The sequence below is a fragment of the Cydia splendana genome, chromosome 14 (assembly GCF_910591565.1).
Source record: "Cydia splendana chromosome 14, ilCydSple1.2, whole genome shotgun sequence".
Classification (NCBI taxonomy): Eukaryota; Metazoa; Arthropoda; class Insecta; order Lepidoptera; family Tortricidae; genus Cydia; species Cydia splendana.
Genome location: NC_085973.1, coordinates 10457720 through 10476753, shown reverse-complemented (window position 1 = coordinate 10476753; position 19034 = coordinate 10457720). Strand labels below are relative to the sequence as shown.

Genomic DNA, 19034 nt, shown 5'->3' with positions numbered 1-19034 from the left:
CATACAAGTACCTACCTAAGTAAGACTCTTAAGTTTTAGGACCTCCTAACCTGCTGTTACCATTATTTATTAAGTAGGTACTAGTTTCAGCCCGCGACCTCATCTGCATGGAATAATGATGAATATGATGATGATTGATAAAAATTACCCTTTGATATCTTCAATCGGTTCAGCTGTTCAAGCGTGAAGAGACAGACAGACTTACTTTCAAATAGGGATTAGTAGGGACGGAATATCACATAGACATTTTTGTGTCGCTTAACATCAAACTCGGGAAATCCATTAGATCCTCTCAGCAAATATCTACCCTATTAACTTTTCTTGAATACCAACATCGCATAATCTGACAGATGGATTTACTCGAGTTTGAAGTTAAGCGACTCATTTATTGTAATAATTAAACGATTATGTCATCGATGATCACCTGTGGCCTATTTTATAAAGCTACAAGTTACAATTTACAAGCGGAAGTCTCGTTCTAACACATAGGGTTAGAAAGAGACTTCCGCTTGTAAATTGTAACTTGTAGCTTTATAAAATAGGCCACTGTAGGTATCGACTGTAAAAATAAAAATATCTACTCTTTGGTTAGACTTTGACATTGACACACCACAAGACAAGATGATGTGTGGAGAATGACATTGACACAATCAATGACAGATAATATTTGACAAGTGATATGACAGGGGAAATTATTTATTTTCATTTCGAATAAAGTTTAAAAATTATAAAATGTTACAACGACTGCTTGTAAATTTTAACGTTAGAATATCTAGTAGGCGTACACGCGTATTGTTTGATTTACCTATTGCCAAGCATTCGTGTCATCACTGCGGTCACAGGTTATATTTCTCTCACAAGGCCCCAGACTTTAGGAATTATTACGAAAGGGCTTCCCACAGTAGAAATGGTTTATTTAATACGAAAACGAGGTATTATTCGAGCCAAGTGGAAGTTAAAACTAAGAACGAACCGATTGAAACAACGAAAGTAAATTCTACTATTGCCGGGTCTAAGAAAATTAATGTAAAGTTAAAGCCTTCGGAATTGAAGCGATTATTTGGATTAGCAGCTCCGGAAAAATGGACTCTGACTGGTAAATATTAAAAATATAATCTATTAATACTACTGATGGTAATGAGAATATTACTAGATACTTAAAACTATTGGACAAAGTTGTTATAAGTGTTCTTAGTGTACTTGCATCAGGGATTTAGTTCGGGTATTTTTAAATATTCAGTCGAGTTAAAATAAGTGCGTATTTACCCTAGGGCCAAGGGGGCCATGGACCGGGCCGGCAGGCTGCAAGGGGTGGCAAAACAGGTTTATTTTTCCTTATACAAGTTACATTATCACTTAAGGGGGTGCCAAATCTAACTGGCCCGGGGCGCTAAATCTTTAAAATAATACATTTATGATACTAATGAAATGTTTCTAGGTGCTGTTGGATTACTTATCATATCATCAAGTGTGACCATGGCCATCCCATTCTCGCTGGGTAAAGTCCTGGACATCATCTACAGCAGTACAAACGACCTGGCAGGAGCACGAGAGAAACTCTACACACTCTGTTTGATGCTCTGTGGAGTATTCCTTATAGGAGGCTTATGTAACTTTGGAAGAGTGTATCTTATGTCAATATCAGGTAATACTAATAAAGGTTATTAAGACCATTTCATAAATGTCATTAGCAATTAATGAGTATTAACTAACAACATTGTAACACACAAAATGGGTAGGGAAGTAAATTCCTTGACTGTACATAAGAGGAATAGGTATTACTATTTGATATTTTTTAGGACTGCCAGCCTGTCCTAAGGACAAAGTTTTCGTTTAAGAATGAAATTTTTTTAAATATGTCATAGGATGTTACTAGAATCATCAGACCATATTAAACAAGTGGCATAAGTGACACTCTGTAGTGTGCTCCTACTTGTTGCTCTATAATATTATCCCTTCCTTTTTTCAGGCCAAAGAATGACACAAGGTCTCCGCAAACAAGTTTACAATGCAATATTGCGGCAGGAACCTGCATGGTTCGGTAAAACATCCACTGGTGAGCTTGTGAACAGACTGTCGGCCGACACTCAGTTGGTGGGTCGCAACCTTAGCCAGAATGTCAGTGATGGCCTGAGGTCATTGTTTATGGTTGGAGCGGGGACTGGCATGATGGTAAATACATACACACATTAAACTATTGTCAGATGAAAACCAGAAGTTCAGGGCCATGGGGTACCATAGTAGTACCGAAATAAGGTTGATTATTGTTTATTTTTTTTTGTAATTAGTGAGTTTAATAAGGTTGTCACCTAACTATATATGAAATAATGAATTATAATGTATCAAATGATTATAAAAATCCTGTTAAATTTTAAAGTATGTAAATAGATGGAGCTAGCGCCTATTAAGTACAATGACAGGAATACGAAAGATGAACAATTATTGTGTGTACCTAATGATAAAAACATGATACAATCATATCTTGACATAGTTTTGATGCTCTGTCTATTAAATATCTTATCTTTGAAATCTTAATCATAACAAATAAAATATCTTGACATAGTTCATACTTATCATGATTTAAGTTTTTGATAATACTTTGTTACCTATGTAATTTTCAGGAAGATTGGTACAAGCCTTATTCTAGCATACAGACAGCGGATCCTTCATAAATGTATTATGGTGTACCTGTCAGATACCCCAGTACATTGTTGGAAGCATGAATTTTATTTAAATTCCAGTTTGTGGTTTATCATTTCATGTGACCCATAAGTAAAAATGTAACTCCAAATTGAATATTGCTTTTACTGGTTGCCTGTTTATTACATTCATGCCAATCAGAAAGGGTCGAAAGGCGTGCGAACACAGTTGTACGACTTGTACGGTCCATCTCCTCGCGCATTTCCCGCCGCGCATGAAATTTGCAGCATAGTCGGATTAGTAATCTAAGTGTGTTCCACAGATCTATATGTCACCTTCACTGGCGATGGTTGGTCTCTGCGTGGTTCCGCCCGTGTCGGTGCTGGCCGTCATATACGGCCGCTTCGTGAGGAATATCACGAGGCAACTGCAGGACAGTTTAGCTGAGACTAGTGAGGTAAGTACGTGTGAACAATTGTACATGTGTGCACTTGATGGCATGTTTAAAGCAGAACGATATTAGTCTAATAATGAGTGTGTTGCCATGGTAAGCTATACGATTTGTCAGTTCGTGGACTAATAGATAGTATTAGTCTAATACCGTTCGAGAAAGGGGCCCCAGTTTTAGCTAGTTTAGTTTAGTAGCAATGAGTGTTCTTTATTATTAGTTTCTAGTCCGTGTTCGTCGATTTCACATTAATTTTCTGTGTGGTGATCTTTGTATGAGGGTGAGAGTAATTATACGTATATTCTGACAAAAAAACATGACAACATTCAATTTCTGTCATCCAAATTTATCACATCTTAATCTATTACGACTATTACAGCTCGCCGAAGAGAAGATATCTAACATAAAAACAGTGAAAGCGTTCAGCAAAGAGCAGGCAGAAGGCGAGTCATACGCGAAGAGGATAGAGAAGCTTCTACAGCTAGCGTACAAGGAGTCGCTCGCCGTCGGTAGTTTTTATGGACTGGTGAGTTCTTATTACCTAGGCAATAAAGTCCAATATAAAATGTAGTTCCCCATCGGTATCTTTTAGGGGCTGGTGACTAATTTATGCAAATACTTACTCGCTTGTTTTTGGTAAAAAGTTACTAGCCTCCACTACTATTGGGAAATTTATGAGAATAAAATTAAATGAAAAAAATTCTCCCTCTGGAGTTTTTATAATATAATGGAGCCGGTGTGGCTTTATTAGACGTTCATAAGCGCATTGTTATATGCCTGCTTGAATAATAAACTTTTCACGCCACTGTTCGGAAATGTGGCAATAGATGGTCTAAAACCAAGCTGGAAAGTAGGCAATAGCTGTAGCACCTGAACCACCACTACTACAATGTTTCATTGTTATCATCATCTGTCATTGGTGACGGTTCGCTACAGCAATGAGTATCATTTAAAACATAAAAATCAATAAAACTTGGCGTAACTTTTTCCTTCACAAATAAAATTAGGTTATTTATAGGACCAATTTCTTGTTTAAAAAAAAAGAAATGTCAAAACCATTCAGTTAATTTTTTTTAACAATTATCCATTCACTTCACGTTTAAGGCGTTTTTTACTTTTGTAGTTGTTTGTGTTTTTTTTTAGCAAAAACGCTTCTAAGTTTAGAGTCTTGTTTGATGCAAATAACAGAAAAACGCCTCTTAAAAGTGATAAAAAAAGTAAAAAAGGCGGGATCTGAAAATACTTACTGAATTGGTTGGTGTAAATTGTGTTTGACTAAAAATACAAGAAACACGTATCTACAATCGCTATAAAATGAGTTCTTCTAGTGAAGAAAATGATATTCTTACGCTGACGCCTACCGAAATTCAAGAGACAGCACAGGCAGTGGCTAGTAATTTGCTACCAGAGAAATCGCGGGCTAGTACTTATAGTTATGCAAATGTTTTCTTATTTCCTCGCAGTAGTCGTGAAAAGCACTATGTAATGCCTCGGCCGGAAACGCTAAAGATGGACTCGTATTATTTGAGGGCCTCCACTAACGTGTCGGCCCTCAAACGCACTCGTCCATCTTTTAGCGGTTTTCCGTCCTCTCCTACAATGTACTAATCTTTATCTTTATACCTGGCAGCGTAGCGTAGACCGTATCAATAGTGATACATTAACTTTTTACAACTACTATTTTGCTTTTGGTAGCTTTACGAGTAGACCTGTAGTTACCAACCGTATTTTTTATTAGGTACAGTCTGTTCCCTAACATAGGTATTCACTTTTCTATACAGCGTTGCTAAAAAATAACTGCATTCCTGTTGCCAGGGAGGTTTTGGGATTACACTGAGCAACTTACAATGGGACCAACCCGAAATCGCGAAAAAAGAATTTGGCTGTTTCATACATTTTGGCTGGTCCATTTTCTATGGGAGGATAATTTTTTTTTCGCGATTTCGGGGTTGGTTCCATAGTAAAATTTGCTCAGTATAATCCCAAAACCTCCCTGACAACGGGAATACAGTTATTTTTTAGCCACCGCCGTGTATCATTACATTAGTATGGCAACGTGGGTACTTGAGTTGGGGCACCGACCGTACCTACGCAATAAACTTCAATTTCATTTTTTTACAGACTGGTCTTTCTGGCAACGTGATAATCATCCTAGTCTTATACTACGGAGGCGGTATGGTTGCCACGGAACAGTTGACGGTCGGCAACCTAACTTCCTTCCTTCTGTATGCGGCGTATGTCGGCATCAGTATAGGAGGGCTGAGCAGTTTCTACACGGAGCTAAATAAGGGGATGGGAGCCGCTACTAGACTGTGGGATATTATTGACAGGGAGCCGGCCATACCTACCACAGGTAAGGAAGGTTCTATATTTAGGTTACATATTTTAATAAATTATGTGAAAGCAAAAAGTGAGGCCAAGCAAAGCAGTGAAATATTTATGTAAAAAAAAGAGAAAAGTTTATTGGGTGCATCCTCCATTTATGTGATAACACCTCAATAAAGAAGGGCCTGTTTGGATGACGCTATATTGTTGATTGCTTACATTTAAAATATCGCCAGATATCTTGTTTATAAAAGTGGTGGTAATTTAAAAAAAAATGTGTGTCTACTCAAATCTGTAGCTGTTTATTTTGTAGGTACTCCCTCCCTTTACTTTAATGTTTTTTTTTTCAATTTAATTTTCCCCTTTTTTAATGGCGTGAACAACTATATCACATTTTACAACATAATTTATCGAACGGGTCAATGTGACTAATTCCGTCATAGGGGCTATTCCGTCCACGAGCGTATATTTCTTTGATTTTAAATTGTAGGAAAAAATCCATTTGCTTTTGATTGCTGAAACTAAAAGCAATCGCTGCTTTGTGGACGAAATTGTCAATGTTGTTTGTTGTTCGAGATAAACGCTAGTGAACCATTGACATAGATATAGGACTAGGGACTGGTTTTACGGGCAATAATAATGAGGCATGACAGGGGCCAGTACAGAGGTGTGACACCGCTACAACACGATTGGTTGACGAGTTCGCATCACGCGCGCGATTGGTCGATGAGTTCGCATCACGCGCGCTATTGGTCGCAACTAATTGTATTAGACTGCACGATTGGCTGGAATTCGTGAGTAACACCGCTGAACTAGTACCATTTTTAGTGCCCGTAAGGCCAGTCCATAGATATAATACGTCAATGTAGTGGACGGAATAGCCCCTATGACGGAATTAGCCATATTGACCTTAATGTAATTTCACCAAACATTATTGTTACAGGTGGCCTAAGGCCCAAAGAGCGTCCAAAAGGCGAGATAATCCTAGAGAACGTAAGCTTCGACTACCAAGGGGCCCCGCTACTTAAAGGCCTAAACCTACATTTGCACCCAGGACGGTCTTTAGCCCTAGTCGGTCGGTCAGGGTGCGGGAAAAGCACTGTAGCATCACTCATATTGAGGCTATATGACCCTGTGGAAGGCAGGATATTACTGGATGGAGTGGATATTAGGGAGTTGGATCCTGTTTGGTTGAGGAGTCATATTGGTTACGTTAGTCAGGTAAACATTTTTAATTAATGAAAACTTTGATAGAGCTCAGTGACACCATATGATGTCGGTATAAAGTCGTATGTTATCGGTATAAGATACAAATACCGAAGGGTTGATTTCGCTCAAATGTATATCATGTTTTTATTTGTTATAATGCTTTCTTTATATTTTAAAATAAAATGTCGATAGTTCAAGCTTGGTCATTTTAACCATTTCCATGTATATTTTTTCATATTTTATATATATATTTTTTTTCATATTTTGTTAATGTAAGACTTTGTTTTAGGAACCCGTGTTGTTTAGTGGATCAATAAAGGAAAATATTTTATACGGATCTTTAGATGAATTAGAAGACTCTGAAGAACTAAATGCAACAGATAAAGATAAGGTAAGTCGATTTGAAGACTCATTTATAAGGTGCGGGAATTCACACGCGAGTGTCTTTACAATTTTTTTTTTATAAATAAAGAATTGAATTGAATTAAATTGAATTGAATGGGGTGTTTGATCGATCGGTTGAATAAGGGCTGATTTAGACGGCGCGCGAACTCGCATTCGATTTTAGTTACATTGCGGTTTTTGATCGGTCGGTTGAATTGGACGTAACCAACAGTCCGCAATGGAACTAAAATCGCATGCGAGTTCGCGCGCCGTCTAAATCAGCCCTAAGTTGCAGCCCAGTAGTCGGCAATGGAGGTAAATTCATAAGCCTTAAAAGAGTCTGTTAGAAGTATGTATCCACTATAATCTCACGCGCGGATGAGTTTTTTAATATTTTGAATATAATATGTATAGTAGAGTCGACATAGTGTTTCGGCACAGAATAAATAATAGTACTAGGTCCAGAAAGTTCACTCTCAAACAAAACGCGTCTATTACGACACATATGACCGCCAGGTGGCGCAAACGCGAGCAGGCGTCCGTTTCGTAGCGGTGCGCGGCAACTACTATAGCTAGACACCCAAATTGGTGTGGGCCGCATGTACGTGTAGCGACGCGACGTAATCGCGGAGTGAGCCACGCCTGGTTTAGGGTAGGCTAATTCGCATTGAGACAAACTTTGATTTCCTTATAGAAACAGAACCTATAAAAGTCTATTTTTTAAACATGCAGATACGTCTGCGAGCGATATTCCAAATTTTATATTAAATAAAGCATAATTTTTCCATTTTTACCTTTAATATAAAATTTCTAAAAAACGTCTATCTATACCTATTGTACTTATTGTATTCCTATTGTTATAGAAAATCCCAGCGTGGCTAGCAGCAGCGCGGACAGCACATTTACACGAGCTAGTTCGCGGCGGCGCGGGCAACGGATGGTCGCGCAGTGTGGGTGCGCGCGGTGGGCAGCTCAGCGGTGGGCAGAAGCAACGCGTCGCCATCGCACGTGCCATCGTCAAGGTAACACTTACATGCAGAAAAATAGACAACACAGTAGCGAGAGCATATGGGACCGAACAGCACATTAATACGAGTTACCACGTGGCGGAGACTGCTGGTCGCGCAGCGTAGGTGCGCGCGGCGGGCAGCTGAGCGGCGGGCAGAAGCAACGCGTCGCCATAGCATGTGCCATCGTTAAGGTAACACTTACACAGGGACAGAAGAATAGACAACACAGTAGTGAGAGCATTTGGGACCGAACAGCACATTTATACGAGTTAGATCGTGGTGGAGACGGCTGGTCGCGCGGCGTAGGTGCGCGGTGGACAGCTCAGCGGCGGACAGAAGCAACGCGTCGCCATAGCACGTGCCATCGTCAAGGTAATACTTACACAGGGGCAGAAGAATAGACAACACAGTATTGAGAGCATTTGGGACCGAACAGCACATTTATACGAGTTAGATCGTGGTGGAGACGACTGGTCGCGCGGCGTAGGTGCGCGGTGGACAGCTTAGCGGCGGACAGAAGCAACGCGTTGCCATAGCACGTGCCATCGTCAGAGATTAAACAGTGAGTTAGAGAATAGGTAACACAGTGAGGCAGCAGAATAGAGAAGACAGGAGTAAGACCATTTGATCTCGCACATCGAGTTTACACACAGGGGCGGAGCAATCGGGCACAAAAATAGACAACATAATAGTGATAACAATTACCTACAGTAGATATTAGAGTGAATCAATCAACTTCTTCATATCACTGGCGGTGACGGTGGCGCTTTTTAAACTATCAATCTTTTACCCCATTGTTAGTTGTTTTGAATATTAAATATTACACGCGTCATAAGGTGAATTGTGCACGACATTGAGAGACCTATGTATGACATTGGCGGCATTGACACCGATATGGTTTTAAAGTAAATATTTACAAAACCAAATCGTTCTGTAAATATTTTTATTTATTATTTACTAGCGACCCGCCCCGGCTTCGCACGGGTTAACAAATTATACACCTAAACCTTCCTCAAGCAAGAATCACTCTATTGATAGATGAAATTACCGCATGAAAATTTACTAAATTCAGTAGTTTTTGAGTTTATCGCGAACATACAAATAGACAAACGGGGCGGGGGACTTTGTTTTATAAGGTGCAGTGATTAGCAAACAATACAATAGCACTAATTAGGAAAGTTATAATTACAATACAAATACTGTGACGCTTTGCCACACCCACAAATATGAGGACCCCGAAACCTGATGTTGACGCCATTGCCCTAAGTTAATTGGTTACGAACTAAGTACAAACAAATAAAAGCAAACAAAGTTAAGATAGTAACATTTTATGATTAAACATGGGCTTGTTGAAAATGTTGAATTGTATAAGATAAGGTATACTAAATAAGGTATATGTATATCGCGTGTTTGGATGAGGCCACGAATGCTTGGCTGGCTGGACCGAGCCCAAGCTTGCCATCCAAACCCACACAACAAAGAGCATGGGACACAATAGCCTACGTTGCCACCCTGAACTCTCTCGTGGCAACATCTTCAGGCAAAGACCTCGCGAGGCTCTTAGCCGTGTCAAAACCAGAATCGGGTCACTGGCTTCACGCCTATCCCTCGCCCAACGCGGGTACTTTAATTGACCCTGGTACCTTGCGCATAGCCGTTGGCACACAGGTGCTTCTTGTGGGGCCCAAGTGGACCGGCTTGGCCACCACGGCCTTTCCTGCTCCTCGGGCGCCGGCCGCCTGTCTCGCCACGCTGCCCTCAACGACATCCTTAGAAGGGCTCTTGTCAGTGCCGGCGTCCCCGCAGCTCTGGAGCCCCGGATCGCGCGGGACGATGGCAAGCGCCCGGACGGGATGTCGTTAATCCCATGGAGAATAGGCCGCGCGCTGGTGTGGGACGCTACCTGCGCCGACACGTTGGCAGCGTCCTACATCCAAGCAACCAGCAGAAATGCCGGGGCAGCGGCGGACGCCCGAGAGCGAGCTAAGGCCCATAAATACAGCTGTCTCGGCGCCAACTACGAGTTCGTAGCTTTTGGCGTCGAGACACTCGGACCGTGGGGTAGAGGAGCGCGTGGGCTCCTTAAGGAGCTTGGTAAGCGGTTAAGGGAGGCAACAGGGGACTCTCGCGCGGGCAGCTTTCTCGCGCAAAGGATTGCCATCGCTATACAGCGCGGGAATGCTGCCTGCGCGATGGGCACCTTGCCGAGGGGCCTAGGCTTAGAAGGTAGGTTTTAGGGATTTTTATTTTTTTGTTATGTTTAGTTTTAGTTAGTTTATTTTATAAGGTACTTGTATTGTATTGTATTGTAGTTCGGGCGATTTTCCGCAACTCGACGTCTTGCGCCTATTTTGCGTGATAGGGGGTGGACTAGTCTTGCCAGCCCAGCTCCTCGAGGAATCCTATCAGACCTTTGATGTTGAGTAGGACCTCGGGGAGGTCACTCGGGGATCCGAGATGTTTTGCCCTGTATGGGGCCAATCCGCTGCATTCCAACACCACGTGAGAGGCTGTTTCTTCTTCCTCCATGCATCCACGGCATAGGGGACTGTCTGTGACACCTGTTATAAAAAGATGTTTGTTAAAAAGTCCATGACCTGTTATGACACTGGTTACCATACTCAGTCGAACCTTTCCTAGTTGAAGGAGCGCCCTTGTGAGCTTACCGTTCATGCTCGGCATGGCTTGCTTGGCCTGTCTGCATCCAGTTTGGTTTAGCCAGTGTTCTGTGTGTAGTTTCCCTGTACGTGCCAGCAGCATTGAGCGTACCTTACTAAACGGTATCGGGAGGATCGGTTCCGGGCCAATCGCCCCCGCACCCGATCCTTGTCTGGCGAGCTCGTCCGCGGCGTCGTTACCTCGGGATCCACTGTGTCCTTTGATCCATTGTAAGGTGATCTTATTGTTCTGACATACCTCCATTAGTCGTTCGTGGCATTCGTGTATAAGTTTGGATGTGACTATATGGCTTTTTAGGGCCATTAAGACTGCTCTACTGTCGGAGAGTATGCGGATGGAGGATCCTACTACCTTCCTTGCAGTGATGGCAGCCGCCGCGTTAATGATGCCCATGCACTCAGCCTGGAATACCGAGTTATGGGCTCCTAGCGGAGTGGTGATTGACATGTTCAGGTCTTCTGAAAAGGTTCCAGAGCCTGATCCGCTGTCTGTTTTGGACCCATCAGTGAAGATTCTCAGCTCCCGGGGATTGAGTCCTTCGTAGTTGTCGTCCTCAAATAATTGTATTTTGTACCTTTTGTCAAAGATGGCTTGTTTGTGAATTCGATCCGTGCCCGCCATGAGCACTGGAAATTCGCTGTATACTTTTTCCAGGCATGCTGTGTGAAGAGCTCCTGTGGTGTTAGACCATATATTGAGGGTTCGTAACCTTACCGCTGAGAGACTGGCCTCTTGTTGTATGTGTAGGTGCAGCGGTGAAAGGTTTAGCATGACCTCCATGGCTGCAGTCGGAGTGGACCTCGTGCAGCCAGTGGTGGCCGAGCATGCGAGCCTCTGGAGTCTTTGTAGCTTGTCTCGTACGTTGCCTAGGTTTGTTCTTGGCCACCAAACCAGAGCACCGTAACAGAGTAGGGGGCGGATTATAGTCTTATAGAGCCAAAGGGTAATTTTCGGGTTGAGTCCCCACCTCCTACCAATCATCCTTCTGCACTGCCAGAAGACTACTCCCGCCTTGTCTATGCGTTTGTTGATGTGATTGTTCCAGTTGAGTTTACTGTCGAGCGTTAGCCCTAAGTACTTAACTTCATCGGTCAGCTGTAGCTCAGTCTGGAAAAGTGTTGGTCTGGTAAAGTTGCCAAGTGCCCTTTTATTGGTGAACATTACCATTTCTGTTTTGGTGGGGTTAACTGATAGGTCAAAATCTCTACACCAGCGTTCTACGATCCGAAGAGCTGCCTGGGTGAGGTCGCATACTGTACTGGCAAATTTACCCGATATTAATATTGCCAGATCATCAGCGTAGCCTATTGTGTAGAAGTGTTCCTCGTTCAGTTTGGTTATGAGGTTGTTGACTACTAGGTTCCACAACAGAGGTGACAGAACTCCCCCTTGAGGGCATCCTCGCACCGCCGCTACGGCCTGCGGTTCACCTACATACCTTATTGTCCTTTGATTTAGCATGTTCATGATCCACTTTACTAGTCCGGGTTCAGCGCCGTGGCTTTCCAAGGCGTTCCCTATACTGGAAAAGTGAGTCTTGTCAAAAGCGCCCTCTATGTCAATGAAAGTGCCGAGGCACATTTCTTTGCCGTGGATGGCCCTCTCAATGCGGCTTACAACCATGTGTAGAGCCGACTCCGTAGATTTACCTGAGCTGTACGCGTGCTGGTTGTTGTGCATCGGTATGTTCTTTAGCGCTCGGTCCCTCAGGTCCCTGTCGCACAGTTTTTCCAAGGTCTTCAGCAGGAATGATGTGAGACTGATGGGCCTAAAGGATTTGGCAGCTGTGTAGTCGTTCTTACCTGGTTTAGGTATGAATACCACATTTACATCTCTCCATCTCCTGGGCACGTACCCCCAGGCTAGGCAGGCTGCCATGATGTCGGTCAGGGTTTCCTGGATGAGTCCTAGACCCCACTGTAGGAGAGCGGGGAAGATCCCATCCGGACCAGCCGCCTTGAAGGGATGGAAGCTGTCTATGGCCCACCTGAGTTTCTCAGCGGTGACGACTCTGTGCGCCATTTGCCAGTTGTTGTCCGTTGTACTGTATTCCTCGTCCTGCTGATCTGCATCGGCGAGACTTACGCATCCTGGAAAGTGAGTTACCAGGAGAAGGCGTTGGGTCTCTGCAGGGCGAGATGTGTATGTGCCATCGGGTTTACGCAGTGAGCCCAATTGTGATGTGGGCTTGTGCGCTAAGGTTTTCCTTACCCGGTTGGCGTGGTCAAGTGTTTCAATGCTGCTGCAGAAGTTCCTCCATGACAGGGATCTCCAGTACCGCAATCTCTTTTTGTACCTGGCCTTGGCTTCGTAGTAGTTATCCCAGTCCACCTCAGCCGTTGTGTTCATGGCCCTGTTGAAGAGTCTTCTGGTTTTCCCCCGGAGTCTCTCCAGTTCTGGGCCCCACCACTGGTGACCCTTTATGGCAGTCTTTGCCGGTGGTTTTAAGGGGCACGCCTTGTGGTAGCTGTCTACGAGGGTATCAGTTAAGATATTTACCTGCTGTTCTATCTGAGCCGGTTCCCGAAGGTCATCCCTCGGTGGAAGCCGGTCAAGGCTTTCCCCTAGGACCTTCCTAAAAGTGGCTCGGTCCGTTTTCCTGGGATTCCTCCGGGCGGTTGGTGTGTCTCTAGATGCTAGTAGATTGAAGCGAATCCATCTATGGTCTGAGCAGGAGGCCTCCTGGGAGACTTGCCATCCCATAATTAGTTCACTGACCTCCTCCGAAGCCAGAGTCAGGTCGATAATCGTCCTGCATCGTTTGTTTACAAATGTTGGTTCAGCGCCTATATTTAGAATGTTTAGATTAGTAGTCACAAGATATTCAACAAGTGTCTTACCTCTGTTGTTGCTGGTCTCCATTCCCCACAGTGGGTGGTGTGCGTTGGAGTCGGCCCCGATGATTATTGCGAGGCCTGATCTCTCGCAGTGGCTGACCAGTCGTTGTAGTTCGGCAGGCGGTGGCTCGTCCTCTCCGGGCATGTACGCCGAGGCGAGGACTAGGTCGCGACAGCCTGTTGGCAGTGGAACTTGTAGTTTAATCGCACACAGGTCTCTGGAACAGAATTCAGTGAGCGGTTGTGCAATAATATTGTTAGTAGTTAGGATACATGCCCTAGGGACGGCATGTACCGTGGAGTAGTAGAGCTTACCTTTCGTGTCGGACAGCCCGCGTATGTATCCATTGCCCGCCCATGGTTCTTGTAGGAGGGCAACGGCTGTTGGCAAACCTACCAGGCAGCGTCTGAGTTGGGCCGTAGCGGCCACGCTGTGCTGGAGGTTTGCTTGGATGACACTAGTTGGTGTCCATGTTGTCGGTGGTGGGGGCGGCATCTTGCATCTCCCCTCCCTCCTTGAACATGTCGGCCAACCCCGACACTATCCAAGCCGACAAGTCCTCACCCTCGGATGATGACCCGGCTGGTCCCTCACCAGTGCCAAGGAGCTCATCCTCCGAGAGTTCGGGTATCGTCGGCTTGGGTAGAGGCAGGGGGGCAACTTTCTCCCCGGAGACAGACTTGCTCTGCTCGGAGGTGCCCGCGGCCTGTTCGTTGGGGACCTGTACTCCCGTTACCCTTAGGGTGGAACCTTGCAGGGTGGGAGGCTGGTCCAGGTATTTGCCTCCGGGACCCCTGAACCTGAGGTAGACATTGCCCACCCCACAGTTCAGGGATCTCCCCCTCTCCATGAAGGCGGGGACGAGGTCTTCGGGGATTGTGAACTCGACAAACCACCCCTGGTCTTGCCGTAGTATTTGTATAATGGACCAAGACCCGACCTTGGCCCATTCGTTCTGGTACCTTAGTCCGTCAGCTGCCTGACGGACGTCTTCCCAGGACGAGTTATTAATGTTGGGTATTAGGAGCCCGCACTTAATTCTCCTTGCCATCTCCGACTGGCGAACTGCCTTAAGGGAGATGTCTGGCAGGGTTAGGGCCTGGACACATCGCTGAGACCAGGCGGCCGAGTATTCGTCTTCTGCGAAGACCCTCAGCTGCCCCTCAGCGAAGATGGGCTTGCCCTTGAATTTGGGTGGCCTGGCTCCTACGAGGTTTCTCCTCGCCTCCTCCACGATTGCTTGGTGCAACCCGCGGAGGATGGCGTTGGAGTGGTCAGCGGTGATCTTCCCCGACTTCGCGTCAGTAATGACGATCGTCAGGTCAGATGCCGCTGCTTGTGCGTACGACAACGGTTGGCTTGGGCTCACTAGTCGCTGCTTTTTGTTGTCTCCTTGCGGGGAGAAGGACTCATCTCGCATCCTTTTAGCAGCGGCTCGTGCGAGCTTACGAGGTCGTCGTTTGGAGGGATCTGCGGCCGAACCCGTAGGGCTGTCGCCCGACGTTCCAGCCTTAGGGGGTAGGGTGGAACCTTTTCCCTTCGGCGGAGGCCTGGCAGCAGCAACCTGCTTGTTCGGCGCCGGTTTGGGTGCCGGCTTCTGGGAAGCCTGCACACCCACACCGGTTGCAGAGTGTGTCGGTGTTGGTGTGTTGTCCAGTTGCTGCTCTCGCGCTAGACGAGCTGCACGCCTCTGGTTCTTGTTTTTCTTCTTCTTCTTAGCCACCCCACCTTGACATTTAACAGGGGGGGGTGGGTTAGAGGAAGAAGAATTCACAGGTCTGGCAGGGTGAGGCTTCCCAGCAGGGGGTCGCTTCTTGGACCTTCGGTCCACTACCTGCCAGTCCTGGAAGGGGTTTGGGCCGGTCTGCTCCCCAGATGAACTGGGTTGCGGACGGGCCGGGGTTTCGGTCTGACGCACTGTCACTGGAACAGCTTGTCTCGCCTGTGTGGCTTCACCATTAGCGATGGACGCTGCTGGATCAGCTTGGGGTTTTTCGTTAGACCTGGTATCCATAGTTCGTAACGATTAACTTCATCCTCATCGGCTCCCACCCTACAAGGGCCCACACCTTGGGAACGCTTACACACACATATAAAAGGTGCTTTCAGTCGTTAGGACACCGACTCGGGTATAGAAGTGAGAAGTTGGCTAGTTGCGCGACATCGGAAATGTGTGAAGGTGGGACGTAGGGTCGTCCAGGTCAGACGCCCTCCGCCCGATTCACCTAAACGCACTTCCTCAGCATGGCCTTTCACCACCGCATCAGCAGCCGAAACTGCCTCTGCGGCCCTCTCACTTCTCGCCGTGAGCCCACCTACGGTTCCTCACTTGACCATTTCCCGGACTGTGGCTAGTAGCCCGGGCTACCGTTTTGCCCGAAATTAGGGCCGAAGCAGACGTGTTACCACGCGGGTTGGCAATGGCTCAATCCCCAGGATCCCGTCATCCTTGCGTACGGCGCTCTACTGTGCAGGTCCTAGCACAGGTAGGTTATGTATAGGTCGTCAGTAGTAACCTACACCTACTGACAACACCAGTGTGGATGTTAGCCGCCACTAGAAAGAGGCACGAATGCCAGTCGCTAGTGACGTTGCCCAGGATGGACCGGGGGTGACAGACGGACCTTTGGGCAGGCCGGAGCCCACCCAAACTTCCCCCTGTCTCCCGCTCGGGGAGGTCAACACACCACTTCACCCCAAGGTACTTGTATTAAGTTTGTTATATAATTGTGTTTAAATATAGGGTAGACCGAGGTAAATCGGATCACTGGGGAAATCGGATCAAAATAAGCATTTCTGTAAAATTTGAAAGATCACGTCCCGCGTTTGCTCTGTTCCTAACGCATGTCGCCACAGTTACTGTCATTGTAAAAGACTCATGCGTCGGTCACGGTGACACTTCCCGATGAGTCGCTCGTACAGGTGTATTGTGATTTTACCGCCGACGTAAAAAATATGCAAATACAGTTCGTGATAAAAGTAAACGCAAAAGGCTAAAGGTTTGTAATTGTTGTTACTTATTGTTAATGGCGCATAGTGTTTCCCGATTTGATTTTGTTTTTATTGTATTTAAAGGTATATTTCCGTTACACGAAAATAATTCAAACATATGATATGGGGTTATTCGGATCATCTGATTGGGGGCGATTCGGATCACATTAGAAAACAAGGTTTTTGGACGTTTTTTTGGCCTATTTTATGTTCACATGTTTTAGATGGTGCGTATGCGTACGTATAAAAAGAAGAGGTATCAAGGGGAATGGTCGGGAGAAAATATGACTACAGCTGCTAATAAGGTTTTAACGAGACCGCTGTCCCTACGTAGAGTCTTTTGTTACCAACAACTAATTTTCTCATATGGGGTGAATCGGATATGTGTGATTTTTCATGTTTTGGTTTGCAAAAGTTTACAGTTTTTGTTTATTTTCATTTAAGTTATTCGATTGTGTTGGTAAATGGCCATTAGCATGTTTTGGATTTATTGTTAATATATATAGTGGCATATAGGAGTGATATTATGTTGCACTTTCTGTAGGTGGCGTGATAAAAAAATTAACTGGAAAGGAGGAATAAAAATAATGGTCAAATGCAACATTAAAGATACCAATGATAGTTGATCTCAATTATTTGACCTTTGTGATTCTTAATCATATCATTAACATTGTTAACCATTAATTAAGATTTTATGACAGAGTTTTTTTGATCCGTTTTACCCGTTAAAATGGGGCGAATCGGATTTTTTACGAGGTTTTGTATTTTATTTTTCATAAATCATATTTAAATTTTATTTTATGTCTGAACCTTGGATTCCGTTCATTAATAAACAATTTATCCAACTGAATATTAATAAAAACAGTATCCACCTTAAAAAAATATTTATTGACCGTCAAACAAAAAATGATCCGATTCGCCTCGGTCTACCCTAATTAAACTTTTCACCGAAGGTATACTTAAAATGGCTTTTATTAAGTAAAAACGTGGAATAACTAGTAATACAATGATCATCTGTGAAAAGGGTCAAAAGGGCATCTTATGACATCGCTTAATGCAATAGGGTATTATACTGTATTTAAAATAAATTATTTTACACCATGCATGAAATAAAGCACCAGATAATTATTAGAAAAATACAGATAGGAGTTATTTTTAAACACAAGTTCTATTTAATAAATCGGATAGAAATATAAAAAGTAGGTGAGTTGACCGTGACGGCACGATGTAATGTTTCATATAAATTCCATATTAGCAAATCGTTTTGACAGTTCTAAAAAAGTAACTGATTTGACTAGTAGAAAAATACCCTATTGAACGGTTTTGCAAATTTAATTAGCGGTATTTTCTACTTTTCTTTTCTATAGGCCCAAAACATATATGTACATTTTAAGATTGTAGGTAATTCAATTTAAATACAGAGCTGAAAATGCTAAGATTTTAATATAATTTATTTTGTATCTGGTCCTTTTTCATAAACATCTCTGTCAACTTGAAGATTTGGGTGAACGTTGACGTTAAAGATAAACACTACGCAGCTAGGCAAGTTCAAAGTCCTCCTCCCAAATAATTGATAACATTATCACCGGGTGGTGAGACATGCTGGACTTCGTCCTATCGCGTTAATAGCGTAATTTACAACCCGCTTAACATGTCACTGATAACGCACCATGCATCACTTTAGGGTTACGTTACCATGAATTTTATTATACCCAGATATCTTAAAAAAAATAGGAAGAAAACGCAACCATACATGTCAATATCACTGGGATATCGAATACCTAATATCTTTGTACACATTCTTAACGTGTCTCTACATTTTCTAGTAGTCTAGAAAATACTCTAGTAGTCTCGTAGATAGTTAAAAAAACCTACTGACATTTACAATAAAAGTAAATTTCTTGTTCCAGAACCCAAAAATCCTCATCCTAGACGAAGCTACCTCAGCGTTAGATACGTTTTCCGAATACCTAGTCGATAAGGCACTGAAAAACATAAGCAAAGATCGTACCATGCTCACGATAGCGCACAGATTGAGCACAATACAGTCCGCCGACGAAGTAGCGGTTCTCGACGGCGGGGTGATTGCCGAAAAGGGGCCTTATGCAGAACTCATGGCTAAACAGGACGGCGTTTTCAGAGAAATCATCACGCATCAGCGGTTATCGAAAAAGCCACAAGAATCGACAAATGTTAATGGTACAGTCACAAATATTAATGCAGGCAATATCTTATAACTTTTATATTTAAATGACGAAATTGAATGTGATATACCAGATTGTTTTTTATTCCAATTTAGTTTTAGACAGTTTTTAAATGTTGGCGAGTTTACGTCAATGTTTTAATGAAATTTTATCATAATTTGAGAAGTGTTTGATTTAGATAAATGCGATCGCATTTGAGTGTTGTGTTCGATATTTTCGAAACACACACTATGTAGTAAAATTGATTGTTTTGTTATAAGAATAAATTGTGTTAGTAGGCACTATTAAAAACAAACAGCTGAAGCT

The 19034-nt window shown here is 43.8% G+C and overlaps 1 protein-coding gene across 1 annotated transcript; it reads left to right on the top strand.

Annotated features, from left to right (window-relative positions):
* Window positions 1-679: 679 nt before the first annotated feature.
* Window positions 680-19034, top strand: LOC134796702 (ATP-binding cassette sub-family B member 10, mitochondrial). Its single transcript, XM_063768876.1, has 10 exons — window positions 680-1096; window positions 1439-1645; window positions 1970-2172; window positions 2963-3097; window positions 3468-3614; window positions 5210-5441; window positions 6357-6634; window positions 6912-7013; window positions 7870-8028; window positions 18435-19034. The coding sequence occupies exons 1-10, from the start codon at window positions 733-735 to the stop codon at window positions 18759-18761; spliced, it is 2154 nt and encodes a 717-aa protein (XP_063624946.1). The 5' UTR covers window positions 680-732; the 3' UTR covers window positions 18762-19034.

Coding starts and splice junctions, on each gene's coding strand:
- LOC134796702 (XM_063768876.1), top strand. CDS start 733: ATGTTACAACGACTGCTTGTAAATTTTAACGTTAGAATATCTAGTAGG. Junction 5,442..6,356: donor GCCGGCCATACCTACCACAG/GTAAGGAAGGTT, acceptor TTATTGTTACAG/GTGGCCTAAGGCCCAAAGAG. Junction 8,029..18,434: donor TCGCACGTGCCATCGTCAAG/GTAACACTTACA, acceptor TTCTTGTTCCAG/AACCCAAAAATCCTCATCCT.